At 62.7% G+C, this 19,628-nt stretch overlaps 1 protein-coding gene across 1 annotated transcript in view; it reads right to left on the reverse strand.

The window, feature by feature from the left end:
* The window catches only part of CLIC4 (chloride intracellular channel 4), a 28,817-nt gene extending 16,771 nt beyond the window's left edge, over positions 1-12,046 (reverse strand). Inside the window, exon 1 of the mRNA XM_068159128.1 lies at positions 11,877-12,046. Within this exon, the coding sequence (XP_068015229.1) occupies positions 11,877-11,948 (72 nt within the window). The 5' untranslated portion in view covers positions 11,949-12,046. The remainder of the gene's footprint in view (positions 1-11,876) is intronic.
* Positions 12,047-19,628: the final 7,582 nt, after the last annotated feature.

Raw genomic sequence — 19,628 nt, forward strand, 5'->3', positions numbered from 1 at the left:
CAGCCCAGCAGGACAGGAGGCTCAGGCAGTGCCTGAGGGTGGTGCTGCCAGCCCCAGAGAGGGCTCTGCTGCTGCCCTCACCCCCATGGCACAGCCCCCAGGCTGCTGGAGCTGCTCCAGGCCCAAGCTCAGGTCTGAGTGCTCCCTGCAGCTGGCCCCTGCCCTGCCCAGCAGCCAGCCCTGGCTCCTCTGGAAGCTCTCTCCACAGCTGAGAGCCCTTGGCACAGCTGAGGGCCCAGGGCAGCCTCTGCAAGAGGGGCAGGAGCCCAGGGAAGGCTCAGGAGAGCCTCAGGCTGCTGTGGTCCCCTGGGGTGCAGCAGGAGGAGTGGCTCCAGCAGCTCCAGGGAGCTTCTGCCCTGCCCTGCCCTGCTGAGCCCAGCCTGCAGTGCTGGGGCCAGGGCTGGGCTCCCCAGGCCAGGGGGCACAGAGCCTGCTGCAGAGGCCAGGGGGGGCTGGGACTGGAGCAGCTCTGCTGGGGGGGAAGGCTGAGAGCCCTGGGGCTGTGCAGTGTGCAGAGCAGAAGGCTGAGAGGGATCTGCTCAGTGGCTGTCAGGGGCTGGGGGCAGGGTGGAGGTGCCAGGCTCTGCTGGGTGGTGCCCAGGCACAGGGCAAGGCACAAGCTGGAGCCCAGCAGGTTGCAGCTCAGCAGGAGGAGAAACTTCCTTGGTGTGAGGCTGCTGGAGCCTGGGGCAGGCTGCCCAGAGAGGCTGTGGAGCCTCCTGCTCTGGGGAGCTCCCAGCACCCCCTGGCTGTGTTCTGGCTGCCCCTGCCTGCCCCTGCCCTGCCTGCCCCTGCCCTGCCCTGCCCTGCCTGCCCTGCGCTGCCCCTGCCCTGCCTGCCCCTGCCCTGCGCTGCCCCTGCCCCTGCCCTGCCTGCCCCTGCCCTGCCTGCCCCTGCCCTGCCCTGCCTGCCCTGCGCTGCCCCTGCCCTGCCTGCCCCTGCCCTGCGCTGCCCCTGCCCTGCCCTGCCTGCCCTGCGCTGCCCCTGCCCTGCCCTGCCTGCCCTGCGCTGCCCCTGCCCCTGCCCTGCCTGCCCCTGCCCTGCGCTGCCCCTGCCCCTGCCCTGCCTACCCCTGCCCCTGCCCTGCGCTGCCCCTGCCCTGCCCTGCCTGCCCTGCGCTGCCCCTGCCCTGCCCTGCCTACCCCTGCCCCTGCCCTGCGCTGCCCCTGCCCTGCCCTGCCTGCCCTGCGCTGCCCCTGCCCTGCCCTGCCTACCCCTGCCATGCGCTGCCCCTGCCCTGCGCTGCCCCTGCCCTGCCTGCCCTGCGCTGCCCCTGCCCTGCCCTGCCTGCCCCTGCCCCTGCCCTGCGCTGCCCCTGCCCTGCCCTGCGCTGCCCCTGCCCTGCCCTGCCTACCCCTGCCCTGCGCTGCCCCTGCCCTGCCCTGCCTACCCCTGCCATGCGCTGCCCCTGCCCTGCGCTGCCCCTGCCCTGCCCTGCCTGCCCCTGCCCCTGCCCTGCGCTGCCCCTGCCCTGCCCTGCCTACCCCTGCCCTGCGCTGCCCCTGCCCTGCCCTGCCTACCCCTGCCATGCGCTGCCCCTGCCCTGCGCTGCCCCTGCCCTGCCCTGCCTGCCCCTGCCCCTGCCCTGCGCTGCCCCTGCCCTGCCCTGCCTGCCCCTGCCCCTGCCCTGGCTGCCCCTGCCCTGCCCCCTCTCTGGAGATCCCTTCCAAGCCTCCAGCTGCAGTGCCAGGCCAGAGCTCAGGGTGCCCCAGCTGCTGGCACAGCCAGGCCCAGCCCCAGCCAAGCTGCTGAGGGAGCTCTGAGCCTGCTGCTCAGCCCCTGCTCACCTCAGTCAAGAAGCCACCCAAGCTCCAGCCCCAGCTCCCAGAGCCCTTAAGGAGCTTTCTCCTCAGCAGCAAATGGCTCTGCCAGGCCCTGCCAGTCCCTCCCAACAGGCACAGGACCCTGAGGGCAACATCCAGCATCCCTCTCAGCACCCTGCACCCCCCCAGAGCTGGGGCTTCAGGCTCCCCCTTGGTGCTCAGGCTGTGTGCTGCCAGCAGAGCAGCCTGCAGCAGGCACTGCAGGAGGCATGGAAGGGTCAGGGCTGGAAGGGAGCTCAAGGCTCAGCCAGCTCCAACCCCCTGCCATGGGCAGGGACACCTCACACCACAGCAGGCTGCTCACAGCCACCTCCAGCCTGGCTGCAAACACCTCCAGGGCTGAGGCTGCCACCACCTCCCTGGGCAGCCTGTGCCAGGCTCTCACCACCCTCCTGGGGAACAGCTTCTGCCTCACAGCCAAGCTGAATCTGCCCTCCTCTAGCTCTGCTCCATCCCCCCCAGCCCTGTCCCTCCCTGACAGCCCAGAGCAGAGGGCAGGATCCCCTCCCTCCACCTCTGGCAGTGGGCACTGGCAGCACTGGCAGCTGAGCTGCCCTTGGCCTCCTGGGCTGCCAGTGCCCATTGCTGGCTCCCTGCCCCAGGCCTGATTGCTGCTGCTCCAGGGCAGCTCTCAGCCATCCCTGCCCAGGCTGTAGCAGTGCCTGGGACTGCCCTGCCCCAGGGGAGGGTCACAGCCATGCCCCTGCTCCTGCCCTCCAACACCACCAGGCTTCCCCAGCACCTCCCAACCCCTTGGAGCTCAGGAGGTGACTCTCCCCTCCCCTGCCCCAGGGGCACTCTGCTGGCTCAGGAGGATTTGCTGTCCCAGCTCCCATGCACACCAAGAAGCCTCCCAAGCCTGAGCTGCTCTCCCTGCTGTGCCCTCAGCTGTGGCTGTCCCCAGGGGGTGGCTGCCAGCTCCTTCAGGCAGCCTCTCAGGTCCTCACCCTGCTGCTAAGCCGCCCCTGGGGCAGCCACCGGCCCCTCCAGGGTGCTGCTCTTTGGGACTCTGAGGCTCTGCTGACTGAGCAGCACAGGCCCGGCACCTCTCCTCCCCTGGCCCTCTCCCTGCTGCAGCAGAGCCTCCAGAGGGAGCCAGCTGTGCCCAGCCCTGGCAAACAGGGAGAGACTTGGCTGGGTACCAGCCTGGCACAGCCCAGCAATGCCCCAGCAGGAACTGGGCCCTGGGCTGCAGCCAGCAGGGTGGGCAGAGGGCAGGAGAGAGGAATCTGCCCCTGGCTCTGCTCAGGCCTCACCTCCAGCCCTGCCCCCAGCCCTGCTGTGCCCAGCAGCAGGACTCAGAGCTGTGGGGAGAGCCCAGGGGAGGCCACAGGGATGGGCCCAGGGCTGGAGCAGCTCTGAGCACAGGCTGAGGGAGCTGGGGCTGGGCAGCCTGCAGAAGGCTCCAGGGGGGCTCAGAGCTGCTGCCAGGAGCTGGAGGGAGCCTGCAGGAAGGCTGCAGAGGAACTGCTCCTGAGGGGGTCTGAGGCAGGCCCAGGGGGAAGGGTTTGGAGCTGAGGCAGAGCAGGGTCAGAGTGGAGCTGAGGAAGAAGTTCTGCAGCAGGAGGGAGCTGAGACTCTGGCCCAGGCTGCCCAGGGAGGCTGTGGCTGCCTCCTGCCTGGGGGTGCCCAGGGCCAGGCTGGGTGAGGCCTTCCCCAGCCTGCCCAGGTCCCTCTGGAGGGGATCTCATCCCTGCAGCACACCACCAGCACCACTCAGCACCAGCAGCTTCAGCACTGGGCAGCAGCTCTGCAGCTGGGCTCAGCACCCCGGGGGGAGGGGGGCAGCCCCTGGGCAGAGGGCACCCCTGGGCAGAGGTGGGGGGCACCCCTCGGGGGGGGCACCCCAGCTGCAGCAGAGCTCCCTGCTGAGGGGCAGGAGGTTGCTTCAGCTGCAGCAGAGCCCTGCTGAGCAGGGCAGCTCAGCCCCCCCTGGGCAGCTCCCCACTTGCCCCTCCAGCCCCTGCCTCTCTCCTGCACTCCAGACAAGCAGCTCTGCAGGGCTCAGCTCAGCTCATCACACCCCAGAGCCAGGAGGCCTCTGAGGCTGCTCCAGCAGCGCTGGGTGAGCTCATCAGCCCTGAGAGCACTCAGCTATGACTTCACTCCTGGATTAGAGACCTATATTTAGTTTCTGCCTAATATGGCCATGCAGTGGCCACAACCAAGGCATTTCCTTTCCTCCTGCTAAGTTCCTTGCCCCTTTGTCTGCCCAACAATGCAAGGAATAAGCCTTGGCCTCTCAGAGAGCTCCCACACAAAGGCAGGAGGAGTGAGAGCCTGGCTCCTGGCCTTCCCTGCAGCCCAACCAAGCTCAGTGCTCACAGCTCTGAGCCAGAGGACATCAGGCTGGGCCCTGCCTGAAGCTTGGACCTGCACCCAGAGAGCTCTCAGGGTTAGAGCAGCTCTGCCCTTTGTACAGGGGAAAGGCACCAGCCCCAAACCCTTCTGAAGGAGTCAGAGCTGCTGGGGGCCAAGCCCAGCTGAGCCTCCTGTCAGGCACAGCTGCAGCACTCCCTCCAGTCCTGCTGTCCCCAGCACAAGAGGGACCTGGAGCTGCTGGAGAGGCTCCAGAGGAGGCCACAGAGATGCTCAGAGGCTGCAGAGCCTCCCCTGTGGGGACAGGCTGAGAGCTGGGGCTGTGCAGCCTGCAGAAGGCTCCAGGCAGAGCTCAGAGCAGCTGCAGGGCTCCAGGAGAGCTGGGCAGGGCCTCTGGCCAAGGGCTGGGAGGGGCAGGCTGAGAGGCAAGGGACTGAGGCTTGAGGAGGGCAGAGGGAGACTGGGGAGGAGGAAGGAATTGCTGGCAGGGAGGCTGGGGAGCCCCTGGCACAGGCTGCCCAGGGAGGCTGTGGCTGTGCCCTCCCTGGAGGTGCTCAGCACCAGGCTGGCTGAGGCCCTGAGCAGCCTGGGCTGGGGGAGGGGTCCCTGCCCATGGCAGGGGGCTGGAGCTGGCTGAGCCCTGAGCTCCCTCTGAGAGTCTCAAACTCCCCACTCTGGGGTGAGCAACCTGCCAGCACAAAGAGAGGTTTGGTCAGGGCAGAAAGCTTCCCCTGGGGACTTGCAAAGGGCTCTGAGAGAGAAATCCCTTTGGGTGGACAGCTGACAGCAGCTGGGGATGGACCTCAGCTCCCCAGGTATGCTCCCATGCAGCCAACCAACCTCCACTTCATCCAGCTCTGTCTCAGCCCAGCTGAGGGCCTGCAGCCACCTGCAGCCTCCTCTGCCCCAGGCAAGCTCCTGGGGAGCTCTGCTCAGCTGGGGCCAGCTGCAGGGCCAAGGAGAATTGCTCCAGAGCCAACCCCACTGCCTGCCCAGCAGAGCTGCCCAGTCCAGGCAGCCCCTGGGGAGCCCTCAGTGCTCTCTGCAGCCCAGCCAGGCCTGGGGGTGGTGGAGGAGGTGCTCTGGAGGTGTGAGGCCTCCTGTGAGCCACCCCAGAGTGAAGTCTCCCTCAGCACCTCCCCACTCAGCAGCCCAGAGCCTTTCCTCTCCCCTGCAGCTGGAGCAGACTCACAGCTCAAACGTGCAACCCCAGGGGACAAAAGTCCTTCCCCCCAGGGCACACAGCTTACTCTTTAGCCACAGGCTCAGTGAATTCCCCTCCCAAGCACAGGGCTCTGGAGGCAACACCAGCCCTGGGCAGCCCCAGGCTGAGCTGCAGGGCCAGCTGCAGCCCTGCTCAGCCACCTCAGCCAGCCAGGCACACTCCTCACGCAGAGGGCTCCTCTCTCCCCTCCCTGCTTCCTCCCACAGGATTAGGTCAGGATCACCAGGCCAGGACCAGCTCTGAGTCACTGCAGGCTGCCAGGGCAACGATTACCAAGCTCTTAGGATGCTAATAGTGGCACAGTGCTGCCCACTCAGGGATTAGCAGCCCCTCCTGCCCAGCACCGGAGCTGCCTTGGCACAACTCTTGTCCCTCAGCCAGCAGCCAAGGCAGCTCCCCCCAGAGCTCTCCCTCTGCAAGCATGGGCAGCAGGGCTTGGCTGCTCTGGCAGCAGGGCTTGGCTGCTCTGGCAGCAGAGCTCTGCCCTGCTGCATGGCCACACAGCACGGGCAGCAGCAGCAGGGCTTGGGGCTCCTCAGAGCCTTGAGTGCATCTACCCTGCACAGGGCTCAGGCTGGAAGGGAGCTCAGAGCTCCCCTGCTCCAACCTCCCCTGCTCCAACCTCCCCACCATGCCCAGGGACACCTCCCAGCCAGACTCAGCTGCCCAGGGCCTCATCCAGCCTGGCACTGAGCAGCCCCAGGCAGGAGGCAGCCACAGCCTCCCTGGGCAGCCTGGGCCAGAGGCTCAGCTCCCTCCTGCTGAAGAACTTCTTCCTCAGCTCCACTCTGACCCTGCTCTGCCTCAGCTCCAAACCATTCCCCCTGGGCCTGTCTCAGACACCTTCATGAACAGTCCCTCTGCAGCCTCCCTGCAGGATCCCTTCAGCTCCTGGCAGCAGCTCTGAGGTCCCCCTGGAGCCTTCTCCTCTGCAGGCTGCCCAGCCCCAGCTCCCTCAGCCTGTGCCCAAGGGCTGCTGTGGCACACAGCACTGCTGTGCAGCAGAGGGCTCCCAGCACCACTGCAGCTGCCTGCCCAGTCCCAGCCTCACAGGCTGGGGGGGTGGGGGTGGAATTCAGGAGCTCTGGGGGGTGGAATTCAGGAGCTCTGGGGGGTGGAATTCAGGAGCTCTGCCATTTCTCAGACCACTTTGTGGGGAAAGGAGGCCAAAGTGGCCAAGGGTGAGGCACTTCCCAGCTGCAGAGCCAAGTCCTGCTGACCACCTCTCTGTGCTGCTGAGGTGTTCAGCAGGGGGGAGGGCAGGGGGGAGATGCCAGGGCCTGGGAGCACAGCTGCTGAGGTGCAGGCTGAAGCAATCTCTGCCTGAGAAGTTAACTCATCTGTGTAATCCCCTGGGAAATGATTGCCAGGAGTGGTGCAGCTCACTTCCAGTGCTCCTGAAAAGATTACCATTTCCCTGGGAGCTCAGCTCTGTTTCCAAACACTCTCCCAGTGCATGGGCTCCTGTACCAGCAATCAGCTTCACATCAGAGGGAAGCAGCCTTCCAGCTGGGAGAGCTCCCCCAGGCAGAGCATGGAACAGGAGCTGCTGGGCAAAAAACCCAAAGGGTTCTGACAGCTAAGCAGAGAATATTCCAAGCTGCCTCCACCTCAGTCCTGGAGCTCTGAAGAGAGAGCCCTGGGGGTGCTGGTTGCTGAGAAGCTCCCCAGCAGTGCCCTCCTGCAGCCCAGAGGCAGCTGCATGCTGGCTGCAGCCAGGGCAGTGTGGGCAGCAGGGCAGGAGAGAGGATTCTGCCCCTGCCCCCAGCTCTGCTCAGACCTCACCTCCAGTCCTGCCTCCAGCTCTGCTCAGACCTCACCTCCAGTCCTGCCTCCAGCTCTGCTCAGACCTCACCTCCAGTCCTGCCCCCAGCTCTGCTCAGACCTCACCTCCAGCCCTGCCTCCAGCTCTGCTCAGACCTCACCTCCAGCCCTGCCCCCAGCTCTGCTCAGACCTCACCTCCAGCCCTGCCCCCAGCTCTGCTCAGACCTCACCTCCAGCCCTGCCTCCAGCTCTGCTGTCCCCAGCAGCAGAAGAACACAGAGCTGCTGGAGAGAGTCCAGAGGAGGCCACAAAGATGAGCCAGGGGCTGAAGCACCTCTGGTGTGAGGCCAGGCTGAGGGAGGTCAGCCTGGAGAGGGCTCCAGGGGGACCTCAGAGCTGCTGCCAGGAGCTGAAGGGATCCTGCAGGAAGGCTGCAGAGAGACTTCTCAGGAGGGAGTCTGGAGAAAAGCAGAGCTGAGTGTGTGCATTTCAGACACCCCCCTGCAGCCACCCAGCCCTGAGCAAGCCCCAAGGCTGCTGCTGGAGATGCAGATCCATCCACACCTCCCTGCCCTGCCACAGGCTCCAGCTCTGCACCAACAGGAGGGAAGGCAAAGGGCTGAGCTGCCAGCAAAGCCTCTGCTGAGCCAAGAGCTCCAGGCCTGCAGGCAAGCTTCTGCTGCCAGCACCTGGGGGGCACTCTGCAGGGGGAGGCCACAGCCCTTCCTCTGCAGGTCAGCAGAGCCCAAGCCCCCAGCTGATGCTCCCAGCAGGTCTCAGGGCTGGGCCAGCTGCCCTCCGAGCCAGGGCCAGGTCATTTGCAAGGACTGAGCTGCTGCACAGCTGAAGGAGAGAGCAGCTTCCTTCATGCTCCCCTGCTGCCAGCCCTCTCCTGACAGCAGGTAAAGGACTGAATTTCTTGTTTGTGGAGTTGGTTGGGTTTGTCTCTCCCACCCCTCCCCAGCCAGCAGCTCGGTGCTGGCTGCCTTCACCTTGCTGTGGCAGGAATGCAGCCACCAGCTGCCCTCTGCAACACCAGAGCCTGAGCTCTGAGCAGCTCCCACCTCCCCTGCTCAGCCCTTCTGCCAGCTGTGTCCTGCAGCTTCCACAGAGCAGTGGCTCTGCTGGGCCAGGTCAATCCCCCCTGGCTGAGTGAGAGCAAAAGCCACACAGCACTGACTTAGAGCAGAACCTCAAAGGGGCCTGCAAGAAAGCCAGGGGGGACTCCTGACAAGGGCATGGAGTGACAGGATGGGAGGGAAGGGACTGAAGCTTGAGGAGGGCAGGTTTAGACTGGAGACCAGGAGGAAACTCTTGGCAGTGAGGGTGGGGAGACACTGGAACACGTTGCCCAGGGAGGCTGTGGCTGTCCCCTCCCTGGAGGTGTTCGAGGCTTTGAGCCAGCTGGGCTGGTGGGAGGTGTCCCTGCCCATGGCAGAGGGTTGCAACAGGAGGAGCTTTAAGGTCTCTTCCAACCCAGCCCACTCCAGGGCTCTCTGGACTAACTGGCAGCTGCTGGAAGTGGCCTCCAGGAGCTGCTGTGTGCAGGTTCAGCACAGCAGAGGCTTCACTGCCCTGCCAACAGCCCCTCCAGCAAGGCAAGTGGCTCTCCCTCCCTGATAAAGCATGGGGAAGCCAAACAGACCCAGAGACATCACTAACTTCTCCTAATAAGCTCCACCAGCTCCTCCTAATCAGCTCTGAGAGGAAGGACTTGGAAAAATATTTACCCTTGGTTTCCAAGTGGCCCCAGGCAGCCCAGCACCTGAACAAAGCCCTGCTGAAGGCATCCACTGCACACCACCACCCCCCAGCCCTGGAACACCACCTCCCCACCCAGGTATCCTCACCCTGCACAGCTCTGCAAACCCACACCCCAGCAGGCGGGCACAGGACCTCCTTGGCCCAGCCAGGGCAACCTGCTGCTGGGAAGCAGCCCTAAACAACCACCCAGAACTGCAGGCTGCCCAGGAGTGAGCTCCTTGCCCAGGCTCTGCCCATCCTAGCCTCTCACTGATCCCTGCTTAGTAAGACTCAAACCCAGCTGGATTTTGCTTTGGAGGGGAAGGGGAGGGCAGGAGGCCAGAGGGTTCCTCCTGCTTCACAGGTTTGTTTCCCAAGCTTTAATCCCTGGCTTTGTTTCATCTCGGTCTGGCTGCTACAATCCTTTGTACCCAGGTCATAGTCACCACCCTTCAGCCCCGGGCGTTTGGCAGAGGGCTTCTTGGTCAAGAAGTCCTTCTGCTCCCTCTGCCCCGAGAGCTTGGCTGGCTGGCAGTGCCCAGGCAGAAGCAAGGCACCCCCCCAGGAAGGGTCTCAAGAGTGATTAGCTGCACAGAGAGCTCCTCCAGCACTCCCTCAGCAGCCTCAGGCTCTCCAGACTGCGCCCGCAGCCAGCCTCTGCTTTTGTTTTCCCCTCAGCTTCCTATTCACAGGGGAGGGCAAAACCACCCCAGAAGGGCTGCAGGTCAAACCCTACTGCTCCTGCAGACAGCTCCTGGGCTGCTTTACTCCACAGCCATAAACATTCTGCGGGGTTGTTGCCTTTCCCAGGAAGGGACCATTCTTAACGGGGCAGGGAGCAAGCAGGGGTTTGGTGGGGCTGCTTTTATGAGCTTTAGAGAATCCCCAGGGCTGATAAGGCTGAACAGCCTCAATAAAGCCAGGGCCAGGAGGCAACGCCCAGATCAAACAACTGCTCTGGGGCTGCCTGCGAGGAGGGGGCTGTGTGTGGGAGGGGTGGGGGCTCCTCCTCTGCAGGATCTGACAAGGAAACAAAACCTTGACCTGAAGATCAGGAGAGCAGGCAACAACAACTCCTTCCCTTTTTTTTCCCCTGTCGTTTAACCCAAACTCTATCCCCAAGGCTTGCAGCAGTGATTCATAACACAGCACCAGGAGAAAAGCTTCCTCCAGGGAGATCCTCACTGCTGATCCCTTCTTAAATCCACGCCAATAAAGAAGTTCCAGTGGAGAGGGACTAAGATGTTCCCTGCTCTCACGGCTTTATTGGTCCCAGGATTGATCTGATCAGAACCAATCCCACCCTTCCCCATCTGACATCCCCTCCCTCACCCCTGAAGCGCCCTCCAGCAGCCCCAAGGAAGCTCATCCCCTCCCCTGCCCTCACAGCCTGCTGCCATCAATCCCTGCCTCTCATTTGTTTAAAAATCAGACCAATTTGCCAGGGAACTTCGGGGCAGATGAAGATAAAGCTGGCATGCTGTGTTACAGCAGCGCTGCCATAAATAATTCAAAGTCATCTGGAGCTTAATTGCTGCACTAATAAATTCTAACCTCTGCACCGAGGGGCTAAATATTCCCAGGAAATCCAGGTCTGGAATCCCTCCCCTGCAAGCAGCTTCCCCAAGCCTCTCCCCTGCCTCTCCCAAGTGACTAAAGGCTGAAGCTGGAAACATTCAACATCTTTAGAGTGCCATTTAGCAAACAAAAATCTCTACTTCGGAACTTTCCCCAAAGCTCTCCCAAGCCTGCTGCACACCTTCATGCCTGTGGCTTCGACTCTGAGCAAGACCTTCACACAAAGCCTTTCCCCTCCCTCCACTTTCAAGACAAACTTCATCTCGATCCTGAAGGTCTCTCCCAACCTTCCAACGCCCAAGAGCGGCGTTTTAGCAGGCAGAGCTAAAAACGCTTTCCCACAGCGATCTGTCGGGAAGTTTAAGCCCAGGAAGAAAAAAAAGCTGGGAACCACCACCGGGCAGCTCCGCACGGCTGCAAGGAAGCCACACGCAAGATGCTGCACCCCCGGAGCCCCGCAGGATGCAACAATATTGCATCATACAAATGCAAAGCATGCGGAGATAGCACAGGCTAGCCGTGCCAGATAAGGGCAGCACAACACAGGCTCCAGCTAACAGATTGGAAGGAAGGGGGGGGGGGGGGGGGGGAGGCAGGGAAAAAGACAACAAAGCAGTGATGGTTTCTGAGACACAGACACGAAAATCAGCCTGACGTGGGGGACCGAGCGGGAAGTCACTTGGGTTTTAACCACCGTCCCGCGCACACAAAGCGGAGAGCTGAGCTGCGGGGGGGGTGCGCATGGGGGGATGCTCGGAGCAAGTTTCTCCTCCCTGCCTCCGATGCCCACGGTCCTGCCCCGCAGCAGCTGCGGCATTCGCTGCCGGGAGAGAATCTTCCAGCAAAGGCAGAGGCAGGGCAGAGTTCTTTCCGAAGTGACTTCTCTGCTGCTCGCTCCATGCGCGCAGCCCGGGCTCGGCTCCCGGCTCGGCCCCGGCTCCCCGCTCGCCTCCCTCCCCCTCCGCTCGGCCCCGGGCCGCCCCCTCCCCGCGCACCCCGCGCTCCCCTCCCCGCCCCAGGGCCCCTTTGTGCTCGGCCGCCCCGCACCGAGCGGCAGGGCGTCGCCGACGGCCGGGCCCGGAGCCGCCCTGGGCAGAGCGAGCCCCACGCGGCCGCCGCGCCCCCGCGCCCGGGCAGTGCGGGCTGGGGGAGCCGGGAAGGGTCCTCGCCCCCGGGGCTGGGCCACGGCCGTACGGAGGGCACGGGGGGTGCCCCTCTCCCTCCCTTCCTCCCTGCTCCGCCATCGCCCCGCGGCCCGCAGCGAGTCGCGAAGGAAACTTGGGAGGCCCCCGGGAGGGAGCGGGCGGGAAAAGGGCGGTTGGGGGAGGGGGCGGCCAACGGTCGGGGCGCGGCGCGCTCGGCGCCGAGACGGGACCGAACGGGACGGGAATGCACACACACACGCCCCCCGGCACCGCCTTACCTTAACGAAAAGCTCTATGACGGGCTCCTTGTCGCCCTCCTTCAGGCCGTTAACCGGCACGGACAGCGCCATGCTCCAGCCGCCGCTCGCCTCTCCCGCCGCTGCCAGCCGGGACGGCGTCGCCGCTCCGCTCCGCTCCGCTCGCCGCTCCCCGCCCTGAGCCCAGGCGACTGCCGCGCGCCCCGCCCCGCCCGCTCAGGAGCCCGCGGGGCCGCCGAGGGGGCGGGGCCTGCGCGGCAGCGGGCGTGGTCGTGCCGGAGGGGGCGGGGCCGGCGCGGGGGCAGGGGACGCGGCCGCTATGGCGGACCCCGAGCTGCGGCGCCGCCTCGGGCCGGGGGGGTCCCGGCGGTGGCCCCGGGGGGGCCGAAGGGTCCCCTCTCGGGAAGCGGAGGGCAGCCCGGTGACATGGGGGACGCCCCCTGGAAGGGCGCCGCCCGGGGCTGGTGCGGTGCCCGATGACCTAACGTCTGGGAGCGGCCCTGCTCGGGCCTGGCAGTGGTGCAGGCCTCGGCCCCGTGCGCCCTGACAGGCCCAGGGAGGGCTCCGTGGCTCCGTGGCTGGGGCTCTGGGGCTCCGTGTCTGTGTCTGGGGCTCCGTGTCGCCGTCGGGGTGCGGGGGGGGGTTTAACAGCCGCAGAAATGTGGTGCCGAGGGAGGTGCTTCAGCGCCAGACTCGATCAGAGTTCGACAACGGTTCAAACGCTCCCAAAAGGCCTTTTCCGACCCAAAGGGTTGTGCTCTGTGCCTGCCTGGCTGGGGCCAGCGCCGGGGCTGCAGCCTGCCCTGGCTGTGGGCCTGCTCTGGCCGGGGGGGTTGGACTCCATGGTCTCTTTGGGTCCCTTCCAACCCCCGGCAGGATCCCGTGAAAAGCTTCAAAACTTCAACCGCTTTGCCCTCGCAGGCTGCAGGGCTCCCCGCAGGGTGCAGGGCTCCCCGCAGCGCAGAGCAGCCTCTGGCCTGGCTGGGGGGAGAGGAAGCCTTCGGAGAGGCAGGGGCGGGCGCTCCCAGCCTGCTCCCTGCCTCGCTGTTAGGGTCAGGGATCGAGGAGCTGGACAGAGCAACCCCCGGAGAACTGGGCGAAACGCTGGAACGAAAGGAAGCCATTTGCCCTTTTTTTCCAGGCTTCTCCCCAAAATAGCACAAGGCAGCACACAGCCTGGGATCACATTTTCCCCGTGCGACTTCATGCCTGCCGAGTCCAAGCCGCTGCGAACAGAGCAGCTTTTATTCCCCGGCAGCTCCCTCCCTCCCTCGCTCCCAGCCCTGCCTTTTTTCCTTTCCTCCTGTTTCTCAGCGGCTCAGACTCTATTTTTAATAGTCTGAGTTCAGCTGCACCTGAGCAGACGTCTGGGCAGAGCCTTTCCCGGGGCAGGCTGCGCCGGGGCCGCGGGATCCCCCGGGGTGGCACCGAGCTGAGTCGCAGACGCAGCTCCCCAGCTCTGAGCTGCTTCCAAGCCGTCTGCCACCGGCGCTGCCGCCCAGCCCGCCCTGTAATTTGCACCCAAATGCCTGCGCGCAGCCGGCGAAGGGCTGGGGATGAAATGGTTACCGGCAGAGCCTTCCCTGCTCATAACCAAACCTCGCATCTCTCCCGGGGCGCTTCGTCCCCCCCAGCTCTCTGTAACCGGATATCTTTAAGCAAATTGCATCTTTGAAATGCCCTTGGATTGTTCATCCCGAGCAGGAAAAGCAGCTGCCGGTCCCCGTCCCGGTGCTGGCGGGGCTGGGCAGCAGATGCGGTGACAGAGTGATTCCCATCCCTGCAGCTCCCGGCTCGGCTCGGCAGCCTCCCTGCCAGCCGGTGGAAGGTTCCCTTCTGTTTGTTTTGCAGGGAGTCCAAGGAATCTCGCTGATTCACGGGGTGGGACAGGCGGCACGGGAAGCTGGTGTGTCACTGTGCCCAAACCCATCTGGGACCACGCGGGCCGGCCCTGTCCAGAAACCTCTCTGGATGATTGCCCTTAAGCTAATTGCAGCCTGTGCCCACAGAGGACATCGTCACTGGGACGTGGGTGGCGTGGGGAGGGGGGAAAGAAACATTCCCTTAAATGGGATTGGTGCTGAGGCCTTCCACAAGCATCGGTTGGAGAGACTCAGATTGCATCAGGTTGGAAGGGACCCCCCCAAAGGTCATCTTGTCCAACCCCCTGCACTCGGCAGGGACACCCCCAGCTAGAGCAGGCTGCCCGGGGCACAGCCAGGCTGAGCTTGAGTGTCTGCAGCCACCTCCCTGGGCAGCCTGTGCCAGTGTCTCACCACTCTCCCTGTGCAGAACTCCCTCCTGGGGTCCAACCTGAGCCTGCCCTGCTCCAGTTTGCCACCAGCCCTCCGGAGCAGCCCCTGCCCAGCCTTCCTGGATCCAACTCTCCACACAGCAGGGTACAAAACCTGCACCACTTGGGCCAAATGCCCCCAGCAGGCCCTGGAGATGAGGGACTCTGCTTGCAGGCTGCCAGGGGACAGCTCTTACCCTCTGCTGATAGATTGGTGGCCACTGGCACAGGCAAGAGCTGAGTCCACTCAACTGGGACCGAGCAGCAGCAGGCTAAGGGGTGCTGAGCCAGGTACCCCCCTCTCAGCCAAGCACCAAGCCTTCCTCTCTGTGCTTCACCATCCTCCTCTCAGCAAAGCCTCAAAGTCACAGGGTGGTGAGGCTCTGGAGCAGGCTGCCCAGGGAGGCTGTGGATGTCTCCTGCCTGGGGTTGTTCAAGGCCAGCCTGGGGGAAGCCTTCAGCAGCTGAGTCTGGCGGAGAGGTGTCCCTGGGCACGGTGGGGAGGTTGGAGTGGATGAGCTCTGAGCTCCCTTCCACCCTGAGACACGATTCTGTGAAACTTGAAATTGTTGCTGAGCCTCCCCAAAGCACAGAGCCAGCTGCTTGTGAGAGGGCAGCAGGTTCAGCACCATCAGCTCCCCCCGGGTGCTGCCGAAGCTGAGCGGAGAGCGCCAGCTCCGAGGGCAGCAAGGCACTCGCTGCCTTCCCACCTTAGCAGCCACACAAAGGAGCTGCCAGGGCCCTTGCCCCCCTCTCTGCCACTGAATCTCTCCTCTAGCAGGAGAGTTCACCTGCTGTTCCCTCACAGAGCAGCTTATTGCATCTCTCCAGCTGTGCCAGCCCTGCCTGCTGCTTTAATACCTTCTCAGTTCTGTTTCCCTGCTTTCCACTGCCACCCACCCACCAAACCCTCTGCAACTCAACCTCTTTCTCTACCCATGCTCAGAACACTTCTGAAGGCTCTTGGTTCTTTCCTGCTCCTCTAATTGCTGCTTCTGTTCAGCCAGGAGCTTTTCTATTATCCCCCCCCTATAATGCTTGGAATTAATTTGTCCAAGCTTTCTGAAACAAATACCCAGCTCCTCCTAATGATCCCCAGGGAAATGAGCCTGCCCCACTCGCTGCAGCTGGGAGCAGTGAGTCAGGAAAAGCTAAGTGGCTTATTCAAAAGCAAATCTGCAGCGAGTCAGGGAGTCAGAACAAAGCAGCCCTCACCCCCCACCTCTGCTGGGATCAGGAGGTCACTCCCTCGCTATTATTTTATGCTGTCTTGAGGAGGTTGATTCCCCTCTGGCACAGCAGCACACCAGCACGTTCTTGTTTCGCTTCCCCAAGACTTTTGGCCTCTGTGCAGCAATTTTCCATCTCAAACTTTCCAGAGGGCTTTGGAAACTGGAGGCATGGGATGCTGAAAGGTCTCAAAGCGAGGGGGCTCCTGCCCTGGCCCTCGCTGAGCACAGTCAGCTGGTGGAATTCACTGCTGCACTGACCTCAGGGCTCCAAGATAGCTCTTGGGTTCTAAAGGGGTTCTTCAGGCACTGGAGGAGCTCAGCTTGGGTTCTAAAGGGGTTCTTCAGGCACAGAGGGAGCTCAGCTTGGATTCTAAAGGGGTTCTTCAGGCACTGGAGGAGCTCAGCTTGGGTTCTAAAGGGGTTCTTCAGGCACTGGAGGAGCTCAGCTTGGGTTCTAAAGGGGTTCTTCAGGCACTGGAGGAGCTCAGCTTGGGTTCTAAAGGGGTTCTTCAGGCACTGGAGGAGCTCAGCTTGGGTTTTAAAGGGGTTCTTCAGGCACTGGAGGAGCTCAGCTTGGGTTTTAAAGGGATTCTTCAGGCACTGGAGGAGCTCAGCTTGGGTTCTAAGGGGATGCTTCAGGCCCTGGGGGAGCTCAGCTTGGGTTCTAAGGGGATGCTTCAGGCCCTGGGGGAGCTCAGCTCTATTTCTAAGCCAGGCACTGGAGGAGCTCAGCACACAGCTCAAGTTGCAGCTCAGCAGGTCTCTATGAACATCCCAGCTTTTAAGCTTAATGAAATTGTTTTGAGGAGAAAGGGTCCCGAGGGAGGGTTGGGAGGCAGGAGGCACCAGGGCAGCCTTGCTGGACCATCCTGTGCCAGCTGCAGCTGTCAGCAGGAGCCTGGCCCTGGCGGTCAGCTTCCTTCTGGCTCTTCGAGGCAAGTGGCTGAAGCTGCAAGAACCTGCCCACGGACACCTATTAAAAGAAAGGCAGGAACTCTCCCCGCCCAGCATTCCCATTCCAATGCTAATTCGGGCTCCTGCAGGCTGGGATGCTGCAAAGTCCTTCCCCTGGAGACTTGGAAGCGGAAGAGCAGCGACCACAGGCTCGGGGAGGCTGCGTCCCAGCTGCGCTGCCCTGACGGTGCAGAGTAACCTCCTCAGCTCCGGCGTCCTCCAGCCCCACATCCAGGCACCCAGCAAGCGCTGGGGCTCCATCCCCCCCTGCCGCCTCGGAGGGGCTGTTTTGCCATCCCTCATTCAGCTTTTCTCTCCCCGGTGCTGAGCAGCCCTGGTGTTGGGAGCTGGTGGGAGGGTGCTAGCCTGCCAGGCTCCCCGTGGGGGCAGTCAGACTTCTGCTGGTGTCAGACTGCTTGCAGCTTGCTGCAGCTCCCAGCCAGCTGTCCCTAGACAGCTCATTTTCATCCGGGGTGGGAGCCAAATTGGAGCATTAGCTGCAGGCTCCCGGAGCTGGTCCCAGAAGGTGCTGAAGTGAGCAGCTGAGGACGTGCAGAGCTGCGTGGAAACAGACCTGGAGCTGGCATAGAATCCTGGAATGGTACAGGTTGGAAGGGACCTCTGCAGATCACCCAGTCCAACCCTCCTGCCAGAGCAGGGCACCCAGGGCAGGGCACATCCAGGGGGGATTGGAAGCTCCCCACAGCAGGAGGCTCCACAGCCTCTCTGGGCAGCCTGCTCCAGGCTCCAGCAGCCTCACACCAAGGAAGTTTCTCCTCCTGTTGAGGTGGAACCTGCTGGGTTCCACCCTGTTCCTTGTCCTGTGCCTGGGCATCACCCAACTGATCCTGGCACTTCCATCCTGACCCCCAGCCCTCAGCTATTGATAGACATTGAGCAGATCCCTCTCAGCCTTCTCCTCTCCACACTGAACAGCCTCAGGGCTCTCAGCCTTCCATCCCAGCAGAGCTGTTCCAGTCCCTTCCTCATCCTCACAGCCTCCACTGGCCTCTCTCCAGCAGATCTCTGTCTTCCTCGGGCTGGGGAGCCCAGCACTGGAGACAGAATTCCAGTGAGGTCTCAGCAGGGCAGAGCAGAGCAGGGCAGGGCAGGGCAGAGGGGACCTGCTGGAGCCACTTCTCCTGATGCAGCCCAGGACACCTCTGGCCCTGCTGGGGCTCTGGAGCAGAGAGCAGCTCTGAGTTAGAGGAGCAGAGGACACCTCCCAGAGCCTGACCTGGGAAGCTGACTTCACCTCACCATCTCTGGGGCTTTTTGGCAGGCTCTGGGTTCAGAGCACTCCCAGCACCGAGGCCTGGAGGGATTAAATGTCTCTAGGAACCCTTCATCAAGCCCTTTTTGTGGCAGCAACTGCAGCCTGAGGTGGTTGAACAATCGATGTTCTTTCCATGCAGGAACACACTGGGTGAGTTTTCCTTCCCCCTGCTTACTGGCATCTGGTCCTTCCCCCGGGGGAGCTGGACAGTAATTAATGCATTTGGTGGTTAAATGTTTGGACTCAGCACCTCCCAGCACCCGAGGAGCAGGGAGGTGGACAAAGCAGGCATTGTCTGCAGGTCTGCCTGGGCTGCTTCAGGTCCCCCTGCACTGGGGCAGGGTGGGGGCAGGTTTGCAGGAGTGCTGACACAGGCAGAGTTTGCAGCTCCCTTCCTCTCAGGGGGGCTGCAAGCCTGGCAGAGTCAAGCTGCTTGGCATCTCCCCCCCTTTGGAGGTGATATCCAAGGAGGGGAAAGGGAAAGTTGGCTCTCAGGAGCACACAGACAACACAGACAAGAGGAGTAATTGAATGCCAGGCTCTCCCCTTTCAGCAGGAGGCTGTTGCCATGCCTCTTGTCTCCTCTCCCTGCCTTCCTCCCTGCCCTACTTTCAAAAACCAGATCCTGGCCTTGTCTCTACAGTGAGCATCAGCAAACCCAGCTCCCAGCTTCACCCTGCTTGGAGGAGAGAACCTGGAAAGGACCAACAGGCACACTTTGGACCCCAGAGGCACAGTTTGGATCTCAGCTAAGGATGAGGGATGAGGGGAGCTGGAAGCTGTCTTTGGGTGCTGGGAGACCTCCCAGGACACATCCCTGCAGCAGCACCGCACAGGCACAGCCACACCAAGCACCTGGAGGGCCCTCAGGAAAAATCTGTTGCAGTTCTGGGTTGAAAAGCCATTTGGGGGTGAAAAAAGGACTCTGCTGTGCCTGCTGAAGGGAAACAATCACAGAATCACCAAGGTTGGAAGAGACCTCAAAGCTCTCTATTTGCCCACCCTTATGTACAGACATTGGCTTTGATGACCTTAAAGGCCTTTTCCAGCTGAGGTCATTCTGTGCTTCTACAGTTCCATGACTCTGATTCTGTGGGGAGCTGCCTGGGAAGCAGTCAGTGGAGGCCTTTGCCTGCTTTCCTGTCAGGTTAAGGCTAGGCTGTGAGCTCTGCAGAGAGCTGGGCTGGGGACATGCTTGGTTAGGGCAATAAACACAACACAATAACATAACACAACACAAACACAACCACAGAACAACCACAACTCAACCACACAGCACAAAACACAACCACCACAACCCAGCCATAGCACAAACACAATGCAACCACAACCCAAAGACAGCCACAAAACACAACCCAAACCCAACCCAACCACCACAACCACAACCCAACCACAACCCAACCACAACCACAATACAAAACCCAACCCAACCACAGCACAACCACAACACAACCACAATACAAAACACAACCCAAACCCCAACCCAACCACCACAACCCAGCCACAGCACAACCACAATACAACCACAACCCAAAGACAGCCACAAAACACAACCCAAAACAAAACACAACCCAACCACAGCCACACAACCCAACCACAGCAAGCACAACAACCCAACCCAACCCAACCCAGCCCGCAGCACACCCTGGCACAACCCAGCCTGCTCCTCTCCCAGCAGAGCCCAGGTTTGCTTGGCTTTGGTTGGGTGAGTTCTGGAGCCAGCCCCAGTGCCCTGGAGCACAGCCATCAGCTGCCACCAGCTGGGCTCCCTCCCTGCCCTTCTAGCAACCCAAAAGCCTGGAGAAGAAGTTGCTGCTAGCTGGGGACTCCCCTAACGAGCCCTTCCCATTGTGTCCCAGCAGCTCCCAGCTGGGGTTCACCACCACAGAGTGGCTTCTGCCGGGAAGCCTCGGTGGCAGCAGTGCTCTTTGATGTGGTTTGGGTTTGGGTTTTTTTGGTGTTTAAATGGTCTGCAAAAGCCCCCGGGGGGAGGAGGCGGTGTGGGAAGGCAGCGTGCA

Source organism: Melanerpes formicivorus, unplaced genomic scaffold, assembly GCF_026170545.1.
Source record: "Melanerpes formicivorus ecotype bairdi unplaced genomic scaffold, bMelFor1.0.p_v2 SCAF_45, whole genome shotgun sequence".
Classification (NCBI taxonomy): Eukaryota; Metazoa; Chordata; class Aves; order Piciformes; family Picidae; genus Melanerpes; species Melanerpes formicivorus.